This window comes from Doryrhamphus excisus, chromosome 1, assembly GCF_030265055.1.
Source record: "Doryrhamphus excisus isolate RoL2022-K1 chromosome 1, RoL_Dexc_1.0, whole genome shotgun sequence".
Taxonomy (NCBI): Eukaryota; Metazoa; Chordata; class Actinopteri; order Syngnathiformes; family Syngnathidae; genus Doryrhamphus; species Doryrhamphus excisus.
Genome location: NC_080466.1, coordinates 7,409,379 through 7,427,693, shown reverse-complemented (window position 1 = coordinate 7,427,693; position 18,315 = coordinate 7,409,379). Strand labels below are relative to the sequence as shown.

General features: G+C 41.5%; 1 protein-coding gene across 6 annotated transcripts in view; it reads left to right on the top strand.

Annotated features, from left to right (window-relative positions):
* atf7ip (activating transcription factor 7 interacting protein) overlaps positions 1 to 18,315 on the top strand; it is a 36,632-nt gene that overhangs the window by 10,088 nt on the left and 8,229 nt on the right. For 3 of the 6 annotated variants that reach the window (XM_058070494.1, XM_058070528.1, XM_058070503.1), the window contains exons 2-8: positions 5,218 to 5,721; positions 7,044 to 7,416; positions 10,180 to 10,358; positions 11,257 to 11,394; positions 11,511 to 11,582; positions 11,677 to 11,762; positions 17,643 to 17,713. In XM_058070494.1, coding sequence (XP_057926477.1) covers positions 5,218 to 5,721; positions 7,044 to 7,416; positions 10,180 to 10,358; positions 11,257 to 11,394; positions 11,511 to 11,582; positions 11,677 to 11,762; positions 17,643 to 17,713 — 1,423 coding nt within the window. The other 3 variants (XM_058070512.1, XM_058070536.1, XM_058070520.1) reach the window with 3 other exon arrangements.

Here is an 18,315-nt window from a genome sequence, read left to right as displayed (position 1 = left end):
AACAGGTCTAGAAACGTTATGTCCGTTTTCTAACCACATTCATACGTGACAATGCAGATTTCTGTTGATACGGTTTCTTGTTTCTTTGATTTTTTTTCTTCTTCCTGCGTGGTAGGCGGAGTCGGTTGAAGGACTCAGCAGTGTATGTCTCATGCTGCTCACAGGAGAACTGGTGGCCATTTTGTGTTTCTGCACTCTCACAAAGTGGGGGGATGGGCACAGAACAAGCATGCAGCCTGTTTTATTTAACTTCAAATAGGGCTTCCTGATTTTATTAAAGTTCATTTTAATCACAGTTCACATGTCTTAATATATTAAATAATACATACAGTACATTCATTATATATCAAGTTAAACATTTTTTTTGTGATCAACAGCTATTTTGAAAAAAAAACAAAACAACGTAATTTGAATATTTCCAGTAAATTATAATCAAAGATTGTCCTTATTCTCACCTCTTTTAGTGAAGTTACCACCCCTGAGTTGAAATGGTTCAGTCCATTCAATAACAGCCCTGCCCTCTGTGGGGGAGTGCAAATGGAGGCTTTGTCGTGTTCCTGCCTGTGCTGCGGTTCCTTACCAGGCTCAAGGCTAACATGCGATCGTTGGCTAACTGCCCCTTTTCCTGTTATTGTTAAGAATACCTGACAAAATATACATTTTCTGTTGAGATTTGCCAATCACTTCCTATGCTAATTGTCTTTTACTATAAGTAATCTTTGCCTCTTCTTTTTATACTCAAGTTCCAAAATGCTAAATACACTCAAGAATAAAAACTTAGTAATGATACTTTGAGTACTTAAATGTTACCTTTTTATACTCGGCTTCACCACTGGTACAATGGTTCATTCTATATGTGAAAAGAAAGGGAGGGGTGTATGTGTGTTTGACAGGGAAGCTGTCTGCCTGTTGTAGAATTTTCATTTTTATGGCACATTTTAGAGCTATTGTTTTCACTCATTCTCTGCATTTGGAGAAAGAGAGACCGGATATAATAGCTTTAAAATTGACTGATGAGGGAAAAAAATGGAACCGTTCAAAGTAGGCTCCTCCCCTTATGCTCTCATTTTTTTCCATGAGGCAGGTCTTCATGTATGTTGTGTGTTGTGATTATTTTTGGAAATGTCTGGCTCATTCGGTTGCTCCTATTCTTGATTTGTTATGAAAGAGGCATTTTGGATTCAGACAAAGTGAAGTTCCGATTCTTAAATTTTTTTTTTTGTGCAAATGAACAAAAAGAGTAGGAATAACCCACCCCTCTAGAAAGATAGCGGACAAACTCCACTATAACCATGCCCAGCGTCGTTACCCAAGTCTCAGGTTACCACTGGGAACGAGAGAACAGCTTCTCTAGTGTTTTTAAATTCACAGAAAGAACTCAACCTCCGGTATATTATCTTTGACCTTTATATCCTTGGTTCATATTGGAAAAGGACATTTCTCTCTCTCTCCCCCCCCTGCCCTCTTTCAGAATGGTTTAGTCCATGCTGGAAGTAGATTTCCATATAGTGTACTAGTCCGTGCTAGAGTTGGGGGAGGGGTGTTGCTACGCAACTACGGGTGCAATCTACTCCCCTTCTGTCTGTGCGCTGCTAGCTAGAGTTGATCTTGATTATCACCGCGCTACACCGCAGCACGCTACAGACATCAGATTTCTATCTATGACATCCATACAGGATCTACTGTTTACAGAGCCAGAAATATATATTTTCATATGAAAAGTACTTTCTTCTTTTGTGTTTATAGAATTCAGATTTGTACATCTGGATTCATGAACATGAAGGTTTTTATTTAGCCCATGTTACAAGGTAACCACATATCCTATCCCAGGATGCACCTCTACTTGCAACAACATGGACTCGTCCTCAAAGCTCCTCCTTCTTTCTTTTATGTTTTCCAGCAGGCATGCACAGCCTCTCCCTTCCCCCACTATGATTAAGCGTCAAAGGCCTCAATCTCGCAAATCTCCCTGCTGAACGTCAATGTTTCTTTGTCTTTGAAGCATAGTTAACACTTATTTCTATCTTCGTACATGGACATACATACCTGTATATTCTGGTTGCACAGCACTGTTGGCACATGTTTATCAATGCCATTTATTATGCTATGCTAAGCTATGTTAGACCAAGACGTCAGAACTATAGTGGTAAAGGAAGTCCTAATTTAATGAAACTGGTATATTATTGCTTCAGAATAACAATGTTATAATGTTGCCACATACTATAATGCACAGCTGCCCACACACTCTATCACAACATTCACCCCTTCATTTCAGTACAAGATGGACTAGTCCTGAAAGAGCTCCTCCCCCTCCTTCGTCTTGTGTTCCCTGGCTGGGCCTGGTTAGCTTTTCCTTGCGCCACAATCTCAAAGCAACAAAAGCCTCAATCTCAAACATCCTGCCAAAGGTGGTCCTTTTTTATTCTATAGCATGCTTACATTGATTGTAGATATTTCTATGCCTATATATTTATTTCACATTTTCATGTCATTTCACATTTTTGCCAAGGTCATTTTTTTTAATGCTAAGCTAGTCCATGGAGTTAGCATTGCAGCTACCGTATATCTGCAAATATATTGCACGTTTGGCTTTAGTATTAGCACGTGAGCCAATCAAACTGCTTGGTCACATCTTGTGCTATTTGCTCTACCAGGAATAGTAATGCATTTTTAAACTGTTTTAGCAGTTGGAGATCACTTTAATGCAGATTTTTAGCATGATTTGAATGTTGGAAAACACAATATGACTTGTGCCACAGGTTTTATGTTAATTTTTCATTGCAGCGTGAACATCGCTCCCTCGCTCAGGTTTTCAGGTTGTACAAAACTGCAAAACTATTACATTTATTAGTAATGAGTCCTACTTTGTGGAAATTCTCAATGCCAACAGTTTTTGAGAGTTAAAAAACAGTTACTTACCACAATATATTTCTAAATAATCTCTAAATAAAGCGATTCATAGTCCAGATATTTTTTCTTTCTCTTCATGATATACTCCGGTGCGACTTATAGTCCAGGAAATACGATACGTTTAGCTTGTAAGAGTGCATACACACATGGTGCACGTGCAACATAGCAACATCGTAGAATGACATTTTACACATTTTATCATATAAATGAAATACAAAGACACAAAATGTACATTGCTTAACCGCAACTATACTCATGTGTATGATTAAAAGGTGTCATTTAATTAATGCGATCACTCAAATAAATGAGCAAAATGGAAATTTACTATAAAGTTATCGAAGTTGCAGTAATACAGGAGAATAGAATGTGTCATTTAATTATCGAGAAAATTAAATGCTAGTAATTGACAGTGGCTACTTTGTACAAAGTAATTTGAATAATCCAATAATAATAATAAGAGTAATAATCCAAATACGACTGGAAATAATCCCCAAAAAAGAAACAGCAGAGTCGAAGTTATGGGACAAGCAAGTGGGCCATGGCTTGAATGCATTGCATGAACGCAGGCCAGCAGGGGCCATGAGTGTGAGTTGGAATTACGCCCAGGTCCAGCACAGCATGAGTGGCCTAGTGTGAGTACGTTCTAAAAATCCCGAAGTTTGGTGACTTTCTTTCCGATAAAACCAACTTGTGAATAGTGAATGCTGCGGCACTGTGGTCAAGCATTGTTTGCTTAAGCACGCTACATTCTTACTGAACATTGTTGCTGCAACCTGATATCTCCGACGAGACAAGTCCTTTCAGCTAGCTCATGATAGTCCCACCTGGCAACAAACAGCAGAGCCGACGGCCATTTTGAGTTACTGCACTGAATCCTGGTGCAGAAAATGAAGCCGGTGGGTGGGGGAGGGGTTGATGTGGAGCTCTGCGCAGTGTGCAACACTGGAATGTAAGGACTTGCGGTATTTATGCTCGCAATTCACATCGCTCTTTACTTCTTTATGCTGTGCTTTTTATGTTGTAGGTTGTTTTCAAGCAACTGTGCAAAGTAAGTATGCACTGATGTTTTAGATTACAGCCATTGCTGGAAGAAGATTTTGATTTGAAAACAGCACAACAATAGCTTTCAGTGTTGTGCGAAAGTATACGCTCTCTACCAAAAGTGCCTTTTCATCTTTTCATGTGACTTAAACGGATAAATTACCTTTCTGTATTCATAAAGTTTAATTCCCTTGAAGTTGTCCATACTTTTGGTAAATTAAGAGCTTTATGAACAGAGACATGCTGCTCTCACATTGCATATTGCTGTACATTGGAGCACCTTTTAGATTCTTGATAGATTTCTGTTTCAAATAATTGACCTTTCTTCTCGCATTTAGTGCAAGGTCTTCTGTGATTAAATTGATTTTCCTGTGATTAATGTTTTAATATGCTGCAGTTTTTCCTACTAGTCTAAGAATGTTGAGTATTGGGTAAATTAATTAGAAACGCTCTGGATTGAGTGGGACTTATTTGCATGTGGTTTAGGAATAGGTTTTATATATAACCAGTATAATTGAATCAATTTACTACCTTATTACTTGCTTGTTTTTTTAATGCTTCATGGTGCACCTAAGTATGCTAAGTACAGTCTCCCGTAGGTTTTCATGCATTTCTACTCTCCTTCAGCTTGGTTTCAAGTCAAGGTGCAGTTATTATGTGCAAATCAAAGGCTACTATTTAATGTTAAAATTAAGTGAGTAGTTCGGAAGCTGAAATTGTGTGCAATGCTTATAAACATACGGGAAAATCTTCCATGTTTTTACATAACCTCTGCACTGCTACCCAAACCGGCCTCAATGTATGCACTCTGATTGGCTGAGTGTTGAACCAATCGGAAGGTGGGGGGATGGGAGGAAGGTTAGGTTGCTGCTGCTTGTTGTTAGCTTGTTCGCCACGTTGGGACTAAAGGTAAACTTTGGGTAGAATTCATTGGGTGAACAAAAATATATTTGAAGCAGGAATAATTTGAAAGAGCAGGTAAAGCTTTCCTCTCTAACTATGAAAAAAGGTCAAGTCCACCTTAACCATTGTCTAGTGTGCTACCAGAGTCGTGGCTTTGATTTAATTGGGAAAAAAACATACTATTAGAGATTTAGTTAAAAAGAGTTAGAGTCTATCCCGCATCAACACATTTTGGAAAAGGACAGTCATGAAATCCATAGGGCTCCACAGTGACATCTAGTGTTTCTTCTCAAAAGCTACATTCTTTTTCCTATGTGCAATTCATCTTTTGATAGCATCTAATATGTCTTTATTCCTCCACAGGCAGCTATGGAAGTTGTTGTGGCAGAAGAGAAGAAGAAGATTTTCCGTGCCAGGAAAACCATGAAGATCAGTGATCGGCAGCAACTGGAAGTTCTTCATGGCACCTTGTTTACGGCTGCGACTAGTTCATCTGAACCATCTATACCTCTAATGAACGGCTCACACAAAGAGGACGGACAAAAGAGCGGGGAGGCCGAACAGAACAGCCACCAGGACTCAAACTCCCCGATCCCCACATCACCTGCCTCTCAGACCTCGCTGAGCTCTCCCGCTCCATTCCTGTCACTTAGTCTATCCCCCTCGCCTGTACCTTCGCAAAGTCCAAAGGAAAAGGATGATTCTGCCCCTTCTTCACCATTCCACTCTATTAACTTTGAACTGAAAAAGTTGGAGGACGAAAAGACTGATTTGTCATCGCCCTTGTCAAAGGAGACTGTTGAAGCAGCAGCAAAGGAATCCAAAGAGCAGCAGGATGAAGACGGCAAGGTGTTGGAAGAGACAGAGGTATGGTATTTCTTTCTAAATCTGCATAACAAGCCTCTTTAGATGCTTTAAGTTAGTGCTGCCCATATAGTGGGGCAAGCCACCCTGATAGGAGTGTGGTGAGGTGTCGGAGTTATGGAGGGACTATACTTTTGAAATATCCACAAGTTGGTCTTTATTCTTGTATGAATGATGCTGGTGCCACCAACTCATAAAGTGGTTTGTACCGAATAAGTAAATATTACAGGTTCTCAATAGTAGGGTTGTCGCAAGTTCTCGCAAGATTAAAACGTGACAATATTTCTCCTCTCGTGGGCAGTAGGCCTGGCACGATAATAAATAAATGAATAAATCACCCAATATATGAAATTGAACATGCTAATTTTGCCGGCTTCAATATATTGGCAAGTGCATGTGTGCCTGTTTTTCTCATCTCTAGCATCCAAACAGGCAGAGTGCATTGGTTTCAGCACCATGTCACGTTCCGTAGAACACCATGAACACAGTGAGCTATAAATATAGCTAAAAATAAATATTTTTTTCAATTACTTTTCAAAGTAATGTTAAAGCAGGGTCCGATGGGGTGGCATGACAGAAAATATTTGAGAACCACTTCTATAAAAGTTAGTTTTGCCTGTTTTGCCGTTCCATAGAAACAACATGAACCCGAGCAGAAAGGAAATCGTTGAAATTTTGAGGCTTCTGAGTTATTATCGGAGATGGTATGATTATTGTTTGTTCCATACCACAATAACAGGACAGGGTTGTTACGGTGTATGACACCTGAGAGTCTCTTTTCCCACCCTCTTGTGTTGATATTTAGATATATATATATGTATGCACATGTGCTGCCCTTCACAGCTAGGAGACCCTAGTTCAATTCCACCCTCAGCCATCTCTGTGTGGCGTTTGCATGTGCATGCAGGTTTTCTCCGGGGACGCCGGCTTCCGCCCACATTCTAAAAACATGCTAGGTTAATTGGCGACTCCAAATTGTCCATAGGTGTGTGTGTAGTGTGAATGGTTGTTTGTCTATATGTGCCCTGTGATTGGCTGGCGACCAGTCCAGGGCCTAATCCGCCTTTCGCCCGAAGTCAGCTGGGATAGGCTCCAGCACCCCCGCAACCCTTGTGCGGATAAGTGTTAGAAAATGAATGAATGAATGAATGTACATATGGGTCCAAATTTGTATGAGAATTAATTTATAACAAATATAAACCGCTAAATGTAGAACTTCTATAACTTATATAATCAAAAAGATCCGCTGTGGCGACTCCGTAATCAGGAAGAAGCCGAAAGAAAAACAAACACTTTATACCTTGAACTTATATTTTCTTCTTTAGGAGGACCAAACCGCCACAGAGGGCAAAGCTAATGATTCCAACAAGGACCTTGCTAAAGAATTAGCTTCCCGTTTGCCACCTCCAGTATCTGACTGTACAATCCTAATGGAAACCGACACTACTCCCAAGGCCAAGCACACAGCTCCAACAAAGTCTTCTATATCTTTGACTTCCATTTCCTCCACTCCTACTTTTTCTGTGGATATAAACCAAGATGTAAAAGAGGAAATGAGTGGCAATGAAGAGACAAAGAAAGGCTTGATAAAAGACAACAAAATTGAGGTGGACTTTGTAAAAGTGGACACCAAAAAGGAAAAAGTGGAAGTTGGGCAGAAGTCCTCTCGCCCATCATCCACCCCACCATCTAATACAGGTAAGAGATATTGTTGAGTGCTTTAATGAGTGAATTACTTGTGGGTGCCCGCACTGTTTCATTAAGCGTCTACTGGAGGGCAGCAGGCCTTGATTAGTTTTGCAGCTCATTTTCTCTGCAGTGCTAGTTAGAATTTGCTTGAAGAACATTGAAGAACTCTACTAGTTGGGTTCATGTGAGTCAATGACTGTGGCTTTGAAATCTGCTCTGCAGAGGCAGTAAGGATGCTGCAAGCCCCACCTACAAATCCATCATGTACAAGTATGCTGTGGAAATATTTCATTGTCGCAATGAAATGGATAAGACTGGTTCCTCTAGCGATCACCACAGCATGATCTCCACCTCTTGCCCGTAGTTATCGTGCAGAGGCTCCAGCCTTGTTGTGACCCTGAGCAAGCTTTGTCCTTGCTCTTCATGTCTATCGTTATCAAGTGTCACCGGCCTCTGCCATTCATCATTAATTGAATTTTCTTTTGACCTGTCTTTTATTATGGGCATGGATGTGCTGTGGAACATTGCTAGATTGTGAGTCAATTAGCCAAGCGCTGTTGTCATCTCACCTGTGTGGCGTTAATATTAGGGCTGGGCGATATATTGACATTTAAAAAAAAAGATATTTGTATTATGCACGATATCAAAAACAAGCATATCGTTCATATTGATATAGATTGGACTTGACGAGGAGGTCTCATGTTTCAAGCTAGTAAAGCAGCTCTGAGTCTTCTGCTGCGTTTTAGTGTTTAATAGTGACTTTTGAGTTTTGTCTAAACTATATATTGGGATGTATATCGATATTCAACCTGGAGTCTGGAAGTAGGGGTGCTCCGATCAATTGGCCGATATCAGTGGAAAAATCATGGTATTGGTAGACGATACTTGCTTTAAAATGCAGATCCCTTCCGCCGATCAGCTCCGCCCCTGCTGCTGCATTCAGAACAACCACATTTGCTGTGGACTTCCTGTCTTTGTGAGTGATATACATTTTGCACCCTGCAAAATATGTCTGAAAAAATGTCTCATCGGTGTGGTGCTTTAGAAAAGCTTTCGATTGGTGTGGCTTTAGCGGGCTAGCATTTAGCGGGTTGTGGTGAGATTGAGGCTGTTTGATGTGATCATCTGTCAGGAAGCCACTATAAAGCCCTGGTCCCAACCTGCTGTACTTGCAGGTGTAGGGAAAATTTGTGGAGGAGTACCGCCTCTGTACGTATTTGGGAGCATGCAGACACTATGTAGCACATTTCGTGCAGGAGGAACTTGCGTTGTGTGCAGGGGCTGCATCGGGCTTCAGATGATGTGAGACACGCGTGCCCTCTGCAACCATTTCTAACTCCATGGTGGGTGCACCGAAGTCTCTGCACTTCCCCAGTTCGGCTGTCCAATGAGCATGCTCAGCTCGCGTTGACCGTGATGAGTGAGCATATGCGCCGCGCTTGAAACGTGCATTGTGCACCCTGATTTCAGCAGTGACGCCAGCATTTTGTCTCCTCTCCGGGCACAGAAGAGGGACTCTGCTGCATCTGCGGTTCAGAAGGCAGCGGATGGGCTCAGCAGAGGGGGGCAAACCTGCTTTTCGTTTAGATTTTCAGTTAACGATGTGAGAAGACTAGAATACAAGCATATTGGCTTTGTTTGGCTTGAAATAAGATATGAAAATAAATGTTAGCTTTTGGCCATTTTCATTTTGTAAAAGTTGCTCTCAAAGAAAAATACGTTAGTGGCCCCTAACATAGGAGGTGGTACAATTAAACATTTACACTACATGTACTGTATGTGATCGGTATCAGCCGATTTCACTTTCACTTAAAACCCTGAACATCCCTATCTGGAAGGCATCCTGACAAGATACCCAAACCACCTTCTCTGCATTGAGAGGAGCAGTAGTTCTACTTGGATGATGGTTTCTGCCAAATGAAAGTGCTTCTCACCTTATCTTTATGGGAGAGCCCAGCTACCCTACAGAGAGAACTAATTTCAGCTGCTTGTATCCGTGATATTGTCCCTTCACTACCCAAAGCTCATGACCATAGGTGAGGGTAGGAACATAGATGGACCGGTAAATTGTGATATTTGCCTTTCCGCTCAGCTCCCTCTTCACCACAACCGGCCAATGGATAGTCCACATCACTGCAGTTCAGGGGTGCTCCGATTGATTGGCCACCAATTGGTATAGAGCGATATCAATATCGGCCGATACTTGCCTTACAACACCGATTCCCGCAGTGCCCGTCCCCGCTGCAGCATGAAGCATGTCTGCAGTTTGTGGGACTTTCTGTCTTTGTGAGAGAGATATACGTTGTGTACCCTGGGGTGGTGCTTTGAAAAGCTTTAGATTGGTGCAGCACTTTGGGGCAAGCATGAAATGCACCCAGTGCACACTGATTTCAGCAGTGGTGCCAAGCAGACAGATGAGTGCTGGCATTTTGTCTCCTCTCCGGTTCAGAAGGCAGCGGATGTGGCTGGAGGGACCCAGCAGAGGTGGAGAAACCTGCTTTTCAGTTCATAATGTTAGAAGAAATACATGCATTTTCAAATCCAAAACTTGAGTTGTGCATACCAGCATTTTATTAATGTTGTGTTTATTATAACGCACTTCTTTATAAGCCTGAATTTTTTAATGAGCAAAAGGTTTCCACACTACAAATGATATGAAGTTATGGACGAGGCAATGAGCCGCAGAAGACTGCTATATGATGTGATTCATTGAAAATGTAGTACAGTGAATGCCACATACAAGGTGATGGAATGTCTTTGTATCTCCAACAGCGTCAGATGAAAGAAACTTTGCTTCTGGACTCAAGCGCACTTTATCAGAGGGCTTTGACAGCGATGGGCAAGCTCTGAAAAGGGAGGGGAAGAGACCGAAGATGGAACGAGGAGAGTTGGAGGCTGAACTGGAACTGAAAATAACGGCAAAAGCTGGCAGTCATCACAAGCTTGAGAAGGTTTGTATCTCTTATCCAAATGCTAAATAAGATTACACATGCATTATGCGCATGCTACACTGACAGTCAGTAGAAACGGCGAGACCATACTTTTTCAAAATGGTCTTTATTTTGAAGCCATAAACTAGATTTTCCTCAAATTAACAATTTGTTTAAATCTCACATTCAAGAATAATTTCAAAACTAAAACATAAAACAAAATGGCACCTGCCAAACACAAATCCACTGACACACAGTGGGGCTGCTGATCTGAGTGTTGTTCTTGCTGTTCGTGCTGTATGGACTGGCACAGTGAAACCAGTCCCGCAGGTGTTGCAACCGGATGTAGCGATCCTGGTCTGGAGTTGTCACTCTCTCTCTCTCTGGACTTGGTCTATCGTCAACAAAGACTGTCATGTTGTTGCGTTCATGCAGGTTTCTGATTGTGGGTTGGGAACAGCCAATACACTTGGCTATATCAGTGTATCTCAAACCAGCATCCACTATACCCAGTGCCTGGAGACGTTCCACATGATAGATGTGGCATGATGCCGTTCACTGAACTAACAACGCTGGCCTTTTTTGGACCTTTATATAGGCCCCCAAAACCAATCCTCAAATTATCCAGACACCTACTGAGTATTGCACAATATGTATTTGGTCCAAACCCTGTACAATAAACCATGATAACATGTCAACTCATCATTATCCCAACTACCCGAGCACTCGGCCAACAATAAATCCACAAAATATAATTTCAACCCTCCCACAAGTAGAAATATGCACACATTTCTACCTCAAACTTTCCATTGACTGTCGGTATACATTGTGACATTTTTTTTACCCTAACATGTCAGTTACTTTTGTGCAGTTCATTATCCAATACAAATGCATGAAAAAAAATGATTCTCTTTTTCAGATTGTGCAGCAATTAGTGGAGGAACGATTGAGGATCCTAGAGATGTCCATTTTTGAGAAAAATTTCCTGGAGATGAAGGGCAGAGTTGACAAGATTGACTGTGCCAATAAGCACCAGACAGCCATCCACACTCTCCAAGTACGTTGCACACATTCATATTCATATACACATTCATATAGGCAGTATCCGTAAGGTATTGTAAACTGCTCTCGATATTTATCCCAAAATGTTAAGCTTTTCTACTTACTTCTTAGGCCAAGATAGCCCGACTGTCAAAAAAGTTTGGTGAGGCTAATCAAGCATCAGAGAACAAAAGGAAACAGGAGGTGAGAGTTTGCATTAATGTTTGCATGTGTTTATCAAGTGATGACGTGCAGAAGAATTTTTTTCTGACAATATATACTGTCTCCATTTCTTCAGGCCCTTGCCGCTTCTGCTGCCGTCGCTGCTTCTGCTTCTGCCGCTGCTGTCAAGTCAACTGTTGCAAGCACGCCTCAAGTTCAACGGTAAGTGTGCTATACATTCTTTAATCTTGATACCTGCTACCTGTTTTATTCATTTTGAGATGGGTTTGTGGTGGAAGGACCCTTTTCATCACTCATCAAATGACAAATAATAATGGTTCACTTCATAAATTTATGTACACATATTATTAACCCTAAGGGCTCCCTCGTACCGGTTTACAACCAAACTGTACACTTTTTTTCCAATGCGACACAAATCGCTCATTTACAAAGGTTGCTGGGCTGAAATTCAGTCAAGGAGCTTCTAAGGGTCTACAGCTTTTGGCCATAAAATGGTACCGACGACTCTATGGTCCCATTTAACGGCCAGTTGACTCCCACTATAACATTTTCAATATGCAATAAATCTAATATTGTAGCACAAATTTTTCACAAATACTGGCAGTATCTAATTGTTTGCAGTTTTATGAATAAGTTGTAATTTGTCTCTACAACCACTAGATGGAGCCAAAGCTCCATAGTAGGTTTTTTCCATGTGTTGTGCTATTTTCACAATTATATGCAAAAAAATAATGATTTCTGCGAGTACAACGATCTTAGTAAGTTGCGATTGGTATAGAAGCGTTGTGTGAACAACACTCTGGGTATGTGCGTGTTAGGATTTTAATAGAAGAGCCGTGTGGGGAAAAAAAGATATTTCTTCAATATTCTTGGCACTAGCTTTACTGATAAATTATGAAATTAAACTTACGGTATTGCTTGATCAAAGAAGCAATCTCTTGTTGTTTGAAATAAATCAATACACTTGTATTTAAAGATTAATATGATAAGTAAATCTACAATACTAGTAAACATCAAAAGGGATGAAAGCAGGTATAAATTGGAGTTGTGAAGCTCGTGAAGCGTTTTAGAAATAAGATCCGCACGAACAATTATTGAATTATTGAAACAGGTAGCATTACAGTTTGAACTTTACTATCCACGAGAACAATTCTAAACTATTGAATTAGTGAAAAAGGTGATTACAGTTTAAACTTCAAAGCAATCAGGGGGCAATTAGTGAAGTGAATATTTAAATCCAGTTACACGTGACCAGCTTTCGTGTCTCCTCGAGACACTATAAAAACGGTGTAGCAGAGCTCACATCTTTCATTACTGCTGCAATAGCATCTGAAACATAGTCTTCTTATATACAGTTTTTCAACACCAATTTCAACCACGGGGAAACGTAAGAATTGTGATCTCGAAACGAAGTACAAGGCAATAGTGGCTGTGGAGGAGAATCCAACAAGAAGCAAATCCTCCATTGCGAAAGAGTTCGACGTGCGGCAGAATACTTTATCAACGTGGTGGAAGAGTAAAGATAAAATAAAGACAGCATACGAAACGTTGGTCTTCGGCCCTGCATCAAAAAGGATGAGAAAGGCAGCACACCCTGATGTTGAGGACGCGTTGGATACCTGGATGAGGCAAGCGAGGAACCACAACATCCATGTATCAGGAGTGATGCTGCAGACCCAGGCAGAAACGCTAGCAAAAGAATTGGGCCATGACGACTTCAAATGCTCCAAAGGCTGGTTAAATCGGTTCAAAGAACGGAAGCATCTGAAGCTACGCAAAATTACTGGAGAGGCCAAGACAGTGGATCAGAAGCAAGTTGACGACTGGCAGAATGGCAGACTGAAAGAGCTGCTGAGGGATTACAAACCCGACATCTACAACGCTGACGAAACTGGTTTGACCATTGGTTGAATTTTAGAAGAGAAATAGTCATTAAAAAAGTGTAAAGATGTGTTTATTTAATGCACAAGTTTATTTTTCACTAATTATTTTTTCACTAATTTTTCACATTATTATTCATTTATATGTGTGCAAACATAAATATATTTTACAATAAAATAATAAACGCAAATGCAAACAAATTTTTGGACTTACTCATTGTATGAAGTCAAAAGTGTGTCAACTTGGTCTGTCTCCTGTCTATACAAACGTTTGCTAACGTTTGCTACCTGGGTCTCTTTATTCATCATTCACAATCGCCGTGCACAAATACAGCCATATGCTTGAACTCTGAACTCCAGTCTGTCACTTTTTAGAGGTCTGTGGTAAACCCAAACAACAATAACAATTCCTGTTGTTACAAAAAGGCACCTGTAATGTCTTGTTGTGTGCAAGACGTGGTGGTGTCTGTAATGTACCGACCACGCAAAACTCATTTCACAGAACCAAAAAAACACTGACATCTACGACACCAAGGCTGTTCACGCAAATACAGCCATTGTTTACAATAACCTCCCGTATACAAGGCCAGTTATCACGTGAACATCTGTTCTTGCGAGCACAGTTTTTGCCGCCAGAGTGGACGCTCCCCGCAGTGCCCACCGGTTTCTGTCTGAATGCCACTTTGCACCAAGATGGATTGGTCCAAGACCACTGCCGCAACAGATTCAGTGTGAGTGTGGGGTGATGTAGTCAGAGGAGGTTGACCTTTTTTTCAAGTGAGGAATCTTCTGATAGCCGGGAGGAGCTTGAAGAATTTATTCCTGCTGTAGAGCAGCTTTGCAGCACGGAAGAAGAAGAAGAGGAGGATGATGAAGGCAGCAAGGCACAAGAAGCTGTGCTATGGAGGTCGTATGATGGAAACATCCAGTGGTCGCCCGCCCATCTTTACCCCAGGACCTACACATTATGTTCCTACCAGCAATGTTTGAGAAGCGCTTGAAAACTAGAACCATACGCTTTGATGATCTCCTGGACCGCCCAGCCCCCCACAGGAGGGACAAGCTGGCTCCAATTCAAGATCTGTGGAGCAGATAGAGTACTTTACAAAGATGTTCAATCCTGGCGTTGATGTCTATGTGGATGAGCAACTGGTCACTTTCAAAGTCAACCAAGGGATGAGTGTTGTCCTGGACCTAGTGGATGGCCTTGAGGGCCACACGGTCACGACGGACATTTTTTTTACATCGTTCCCTCTGGCTGTGGAGCTAAAGAAAAGAAGGATGGCCTTGGTGGGAACAATTCAGAAGAACAAGCGGGAGCTTCCCCAGCAGCTGCTGACAACAAAAGGCAGACTGGTTGCATCATCAATTTTGGACTTCACTGCTGGCATCACACTGGTGTCACACCTTCCAAAAAAGGGCAAAAATGTCATTGTGTTAAGTTCAAGACACCACCAGCCAGAAGTTCAAGAGGATGCAGGGGAAAAGCCAAAGATGATCCTTGGATTACACCAGCTTCAAAGGAGCGGTTGACACTGTGGACCAGGTAAGCACAATTATTCATCAATTATTTTATTTTTTTTAATTTTTCTATTGAAGGATTCATTCTTAAATGTCACTGGGGCGGGGGAGTTTCACACCTTGTGGGAGCAGGGTAAAGTTTCACACCTTGGGCTCTAATTATTAGTTGTTTAATGGGTCACTTTTTTCTGTTTCCACAAAGTCCGGGCTGCGTGATGGCTCATTAGATGGTTACGAAGGAGAGGGAGGGGGGTTGGGGGGGGGCCTGGGCTATGAAAAGCATCCAACACCACCTAAGTAGAATTGCGATTATGTCTTTGGTCTGACATCAGATGTGATGGGACCAGATCAGAGCTGGCAAGTTTTCAGCGCACCTTTTGTGGACACCTCCCATGGTGCGCCGGCAAGCCCATCTCCGTGCAGTTTACAAACCAAATTACCAAATAGGCTGCGCCAACACTCGACACCCTGCACCACCTTGTGCTGCGCCACAAAATTAGAGCCCTTTGTTGTTAAAAGCTATTTTTAGTTGTCAATACTACTGTGAGTAGTATATATTTTAATAATTCATTTTTTGCAGATGTGTTCAACTTATTATTGCCGCCAGAAGACAAAGGTGGCCCATGTGCCTCTTTCAGCACATCTTGGATGTGTCATGTTTCAATGCCTATGTCCTTTACACTGCGGTGGACCCAAACTGGAACAGCAACAAAACCTACAGACGGCATAGTTTCCTGGAGGAGGTGGCGAAATATCTTTTGACTCCTGCAATTTTGCAGCGAAGACATCTCCCCCAAGACCCATCCACAGCAAGACTCTGAGAGAAACTGGAGGTCAGGCAGAGGAGCAGCAGTCACAGTCTGCCACACCAGAAAGAAAACAGTGCCCGGATGTGCTCCCAGCGTCAGCGATTGCAAAACCAGTGCAAAAAAAATATGGGCGCCATGCTTGTCGCCAGCACATGCAGCTTGTCTGCAACAATTGCTATGAAGCATAAAGGTACTAAAAAGTTTAATTTTTAATATGTTTATGTTATTTGCCGATGTATTTTTTGTTCATGTGCCATTTGTTTGTTTGAAGTAAATTCTGTTTGCATCAAACTCAGTGTTGTCATTTACCTATTCAGGGTGTAATTACCTCATAATAAACATTCAGCTTTAAAACGATTTTTTTGAAAATATTGCATATTTTGTGTTTTGGGACAAAAAGGTCATAAAACATTTAAAAAAAAAAAAGAAAAACTTTATATCAACGGACAAATCTGAAACTGAACAACAAAAATTTCTATATGACTAACATAACTAACATAACACTCTTATGAGGTCTTTAGGACCCAATGTCTCTTCACATATAGTTAATTGAGGGATGCCCTAAGGGTTAACGGTACAACAGACTGCAGCTTTTTCTTATGTGATGTAATTTGGCCCTTGTATGAACGTGACAATACCGGACTGAAGCCAGTACCTCATGTTCACAGTGTGATTGTCCCTGGTTTGCTATCTGTAAACTGCTCAATTTTCAAACATATGACCAAACTGAAACAATCCTTACATCCTCCAAATCCATACCATTCTGTGTTCCACGTCTTCGAATTGATCAGGATCATCTTCAACTTAGAAAGTGGATTTCTTCAGACTGGTTTGGGCATACATGTCCAGGTCTGTATTGCATGCCTGCAAAGTAAACCTCCTGGTCCTGAGTCTTGTGACGTTCTACAATATCAAGCCTGAGCCTTTTTTTCGGGCAGTGCAGAGCGTAGTTACAGCTGCACCTCTCCTTCCAACAGCGTGGTCCCTCGGCAGACAGTAGAGCCCCAGCCCAAGTCCGCCAGACAGGAAGTGACGCTCTCTGATGGGAAGATTCCTGTGCGCTATAACAAGAAGGAGAAGAAAAAAGAACACACAGGGAAGGAAAAGGAGAAAGACACTATCCGTAACAATACCATGGCAAAGAATCTGGTCGAGTACAATGAAGGAAAATGCAGAGCCGACATTAAACTCCGCCCAATCACGACAACATTGGAGCAAGTGCTCTACCACAATTCCAAGACAAACAATGATGGACACCGGCCCCACCGTTATGCCGCTTACATATTTCGATACTTAGTCCCTTATGAAATTTACTGCAGCTGGGTTAAAAAGGTCAACTATACTGGCACAATGGGCAAGGATGCACTGCCAAAGAACTTGCGTAAGGCCATGAGGGTGTACATCGAGCGTAGATTTCCCAGCCTCCCGTGTGGCCACTGGAGAGGGATTAGAGATGTTATCAATGAACTACTGCGAGTGAGGAGAAAACCATCCTGCTTCAACAAATTTTACCGAAAAATAGCTGTTCATTTTGACAGTCATGTGTTAAAGTCATAGAAGCATACTGGGACAATTGCCATTGTGGAATATATCATTGTAACACTAGATTACCATCAATGTGTACTGAGGAAACAGGTCTGTAAATGCTTGATGAGTTGTACACAATTGTTGAAAACGTTAAACTGTACTCAACTCGCATACTAACTGATCACAAGAAGACACCCTTGTTTTTAGTGTTTTAGAATGGGTGTCATAAGTTGTTCAGAGGAAATTTAATAAGGAAAAATAAAATGAACTTCATCAAAACTGGTGGGTCCATGTCTGGTTTCCGTGAGGCGAAACAAATCTAAGCCTCAAATCTTTCTAAACAGGCCAGTCGTCCGGGCGTCCATGGAGGTGAAGCAGCCTTCAGCGACAACTGTTACGATACCTTACACCAATGGTGAGTTGCAACTTTTCCTTTCTCTCACTACAGTGCCACCAAGGATATCCATTTTTAATTTTTTTGCATTGAATTAGCCGTGCATGCATCCATAAAATTTTACAAAGGTTGAAAATAATGTGAAATGAAGGATTGCAAAGATTCCTTCCTCCAGCTAGTTTGACCAAGACAAGCTTTCTAGAATTTCTAATCCCACCTAAAGGATGGCAAATCAAAGATGCCATAATCACAAGATCCATGTGGGAGGTCATATTCTGAGACGGCCATTTCTCAAGCATCTTTGCTCTTGATTGGCACATGACTGGAGGTTAGTGCTGCAGTGTTTTGTAGTTGCTGACTTAGGACACAGGGGCTCAAAGTCAGCTTCCTCTCAGAACTAATTTGAGGTACATTTTTTGAGAATATTTTTTTTACCATTTCTGCTCACTCCGCTGTATAAACATGAATGAAGTCAGCTCAGCAGGTTTGAAAAATGCCTCAAGTTACAGGAACACATCTGGTAGTAGCGGTCTTGCGGAAGTCCTTGTGGAGTTTTGTGTCCATTTTCTGGCAAATGGGATTTGTTTCAAAGAGAGAAGCATTTGGGGAAAAACACTTTGGTG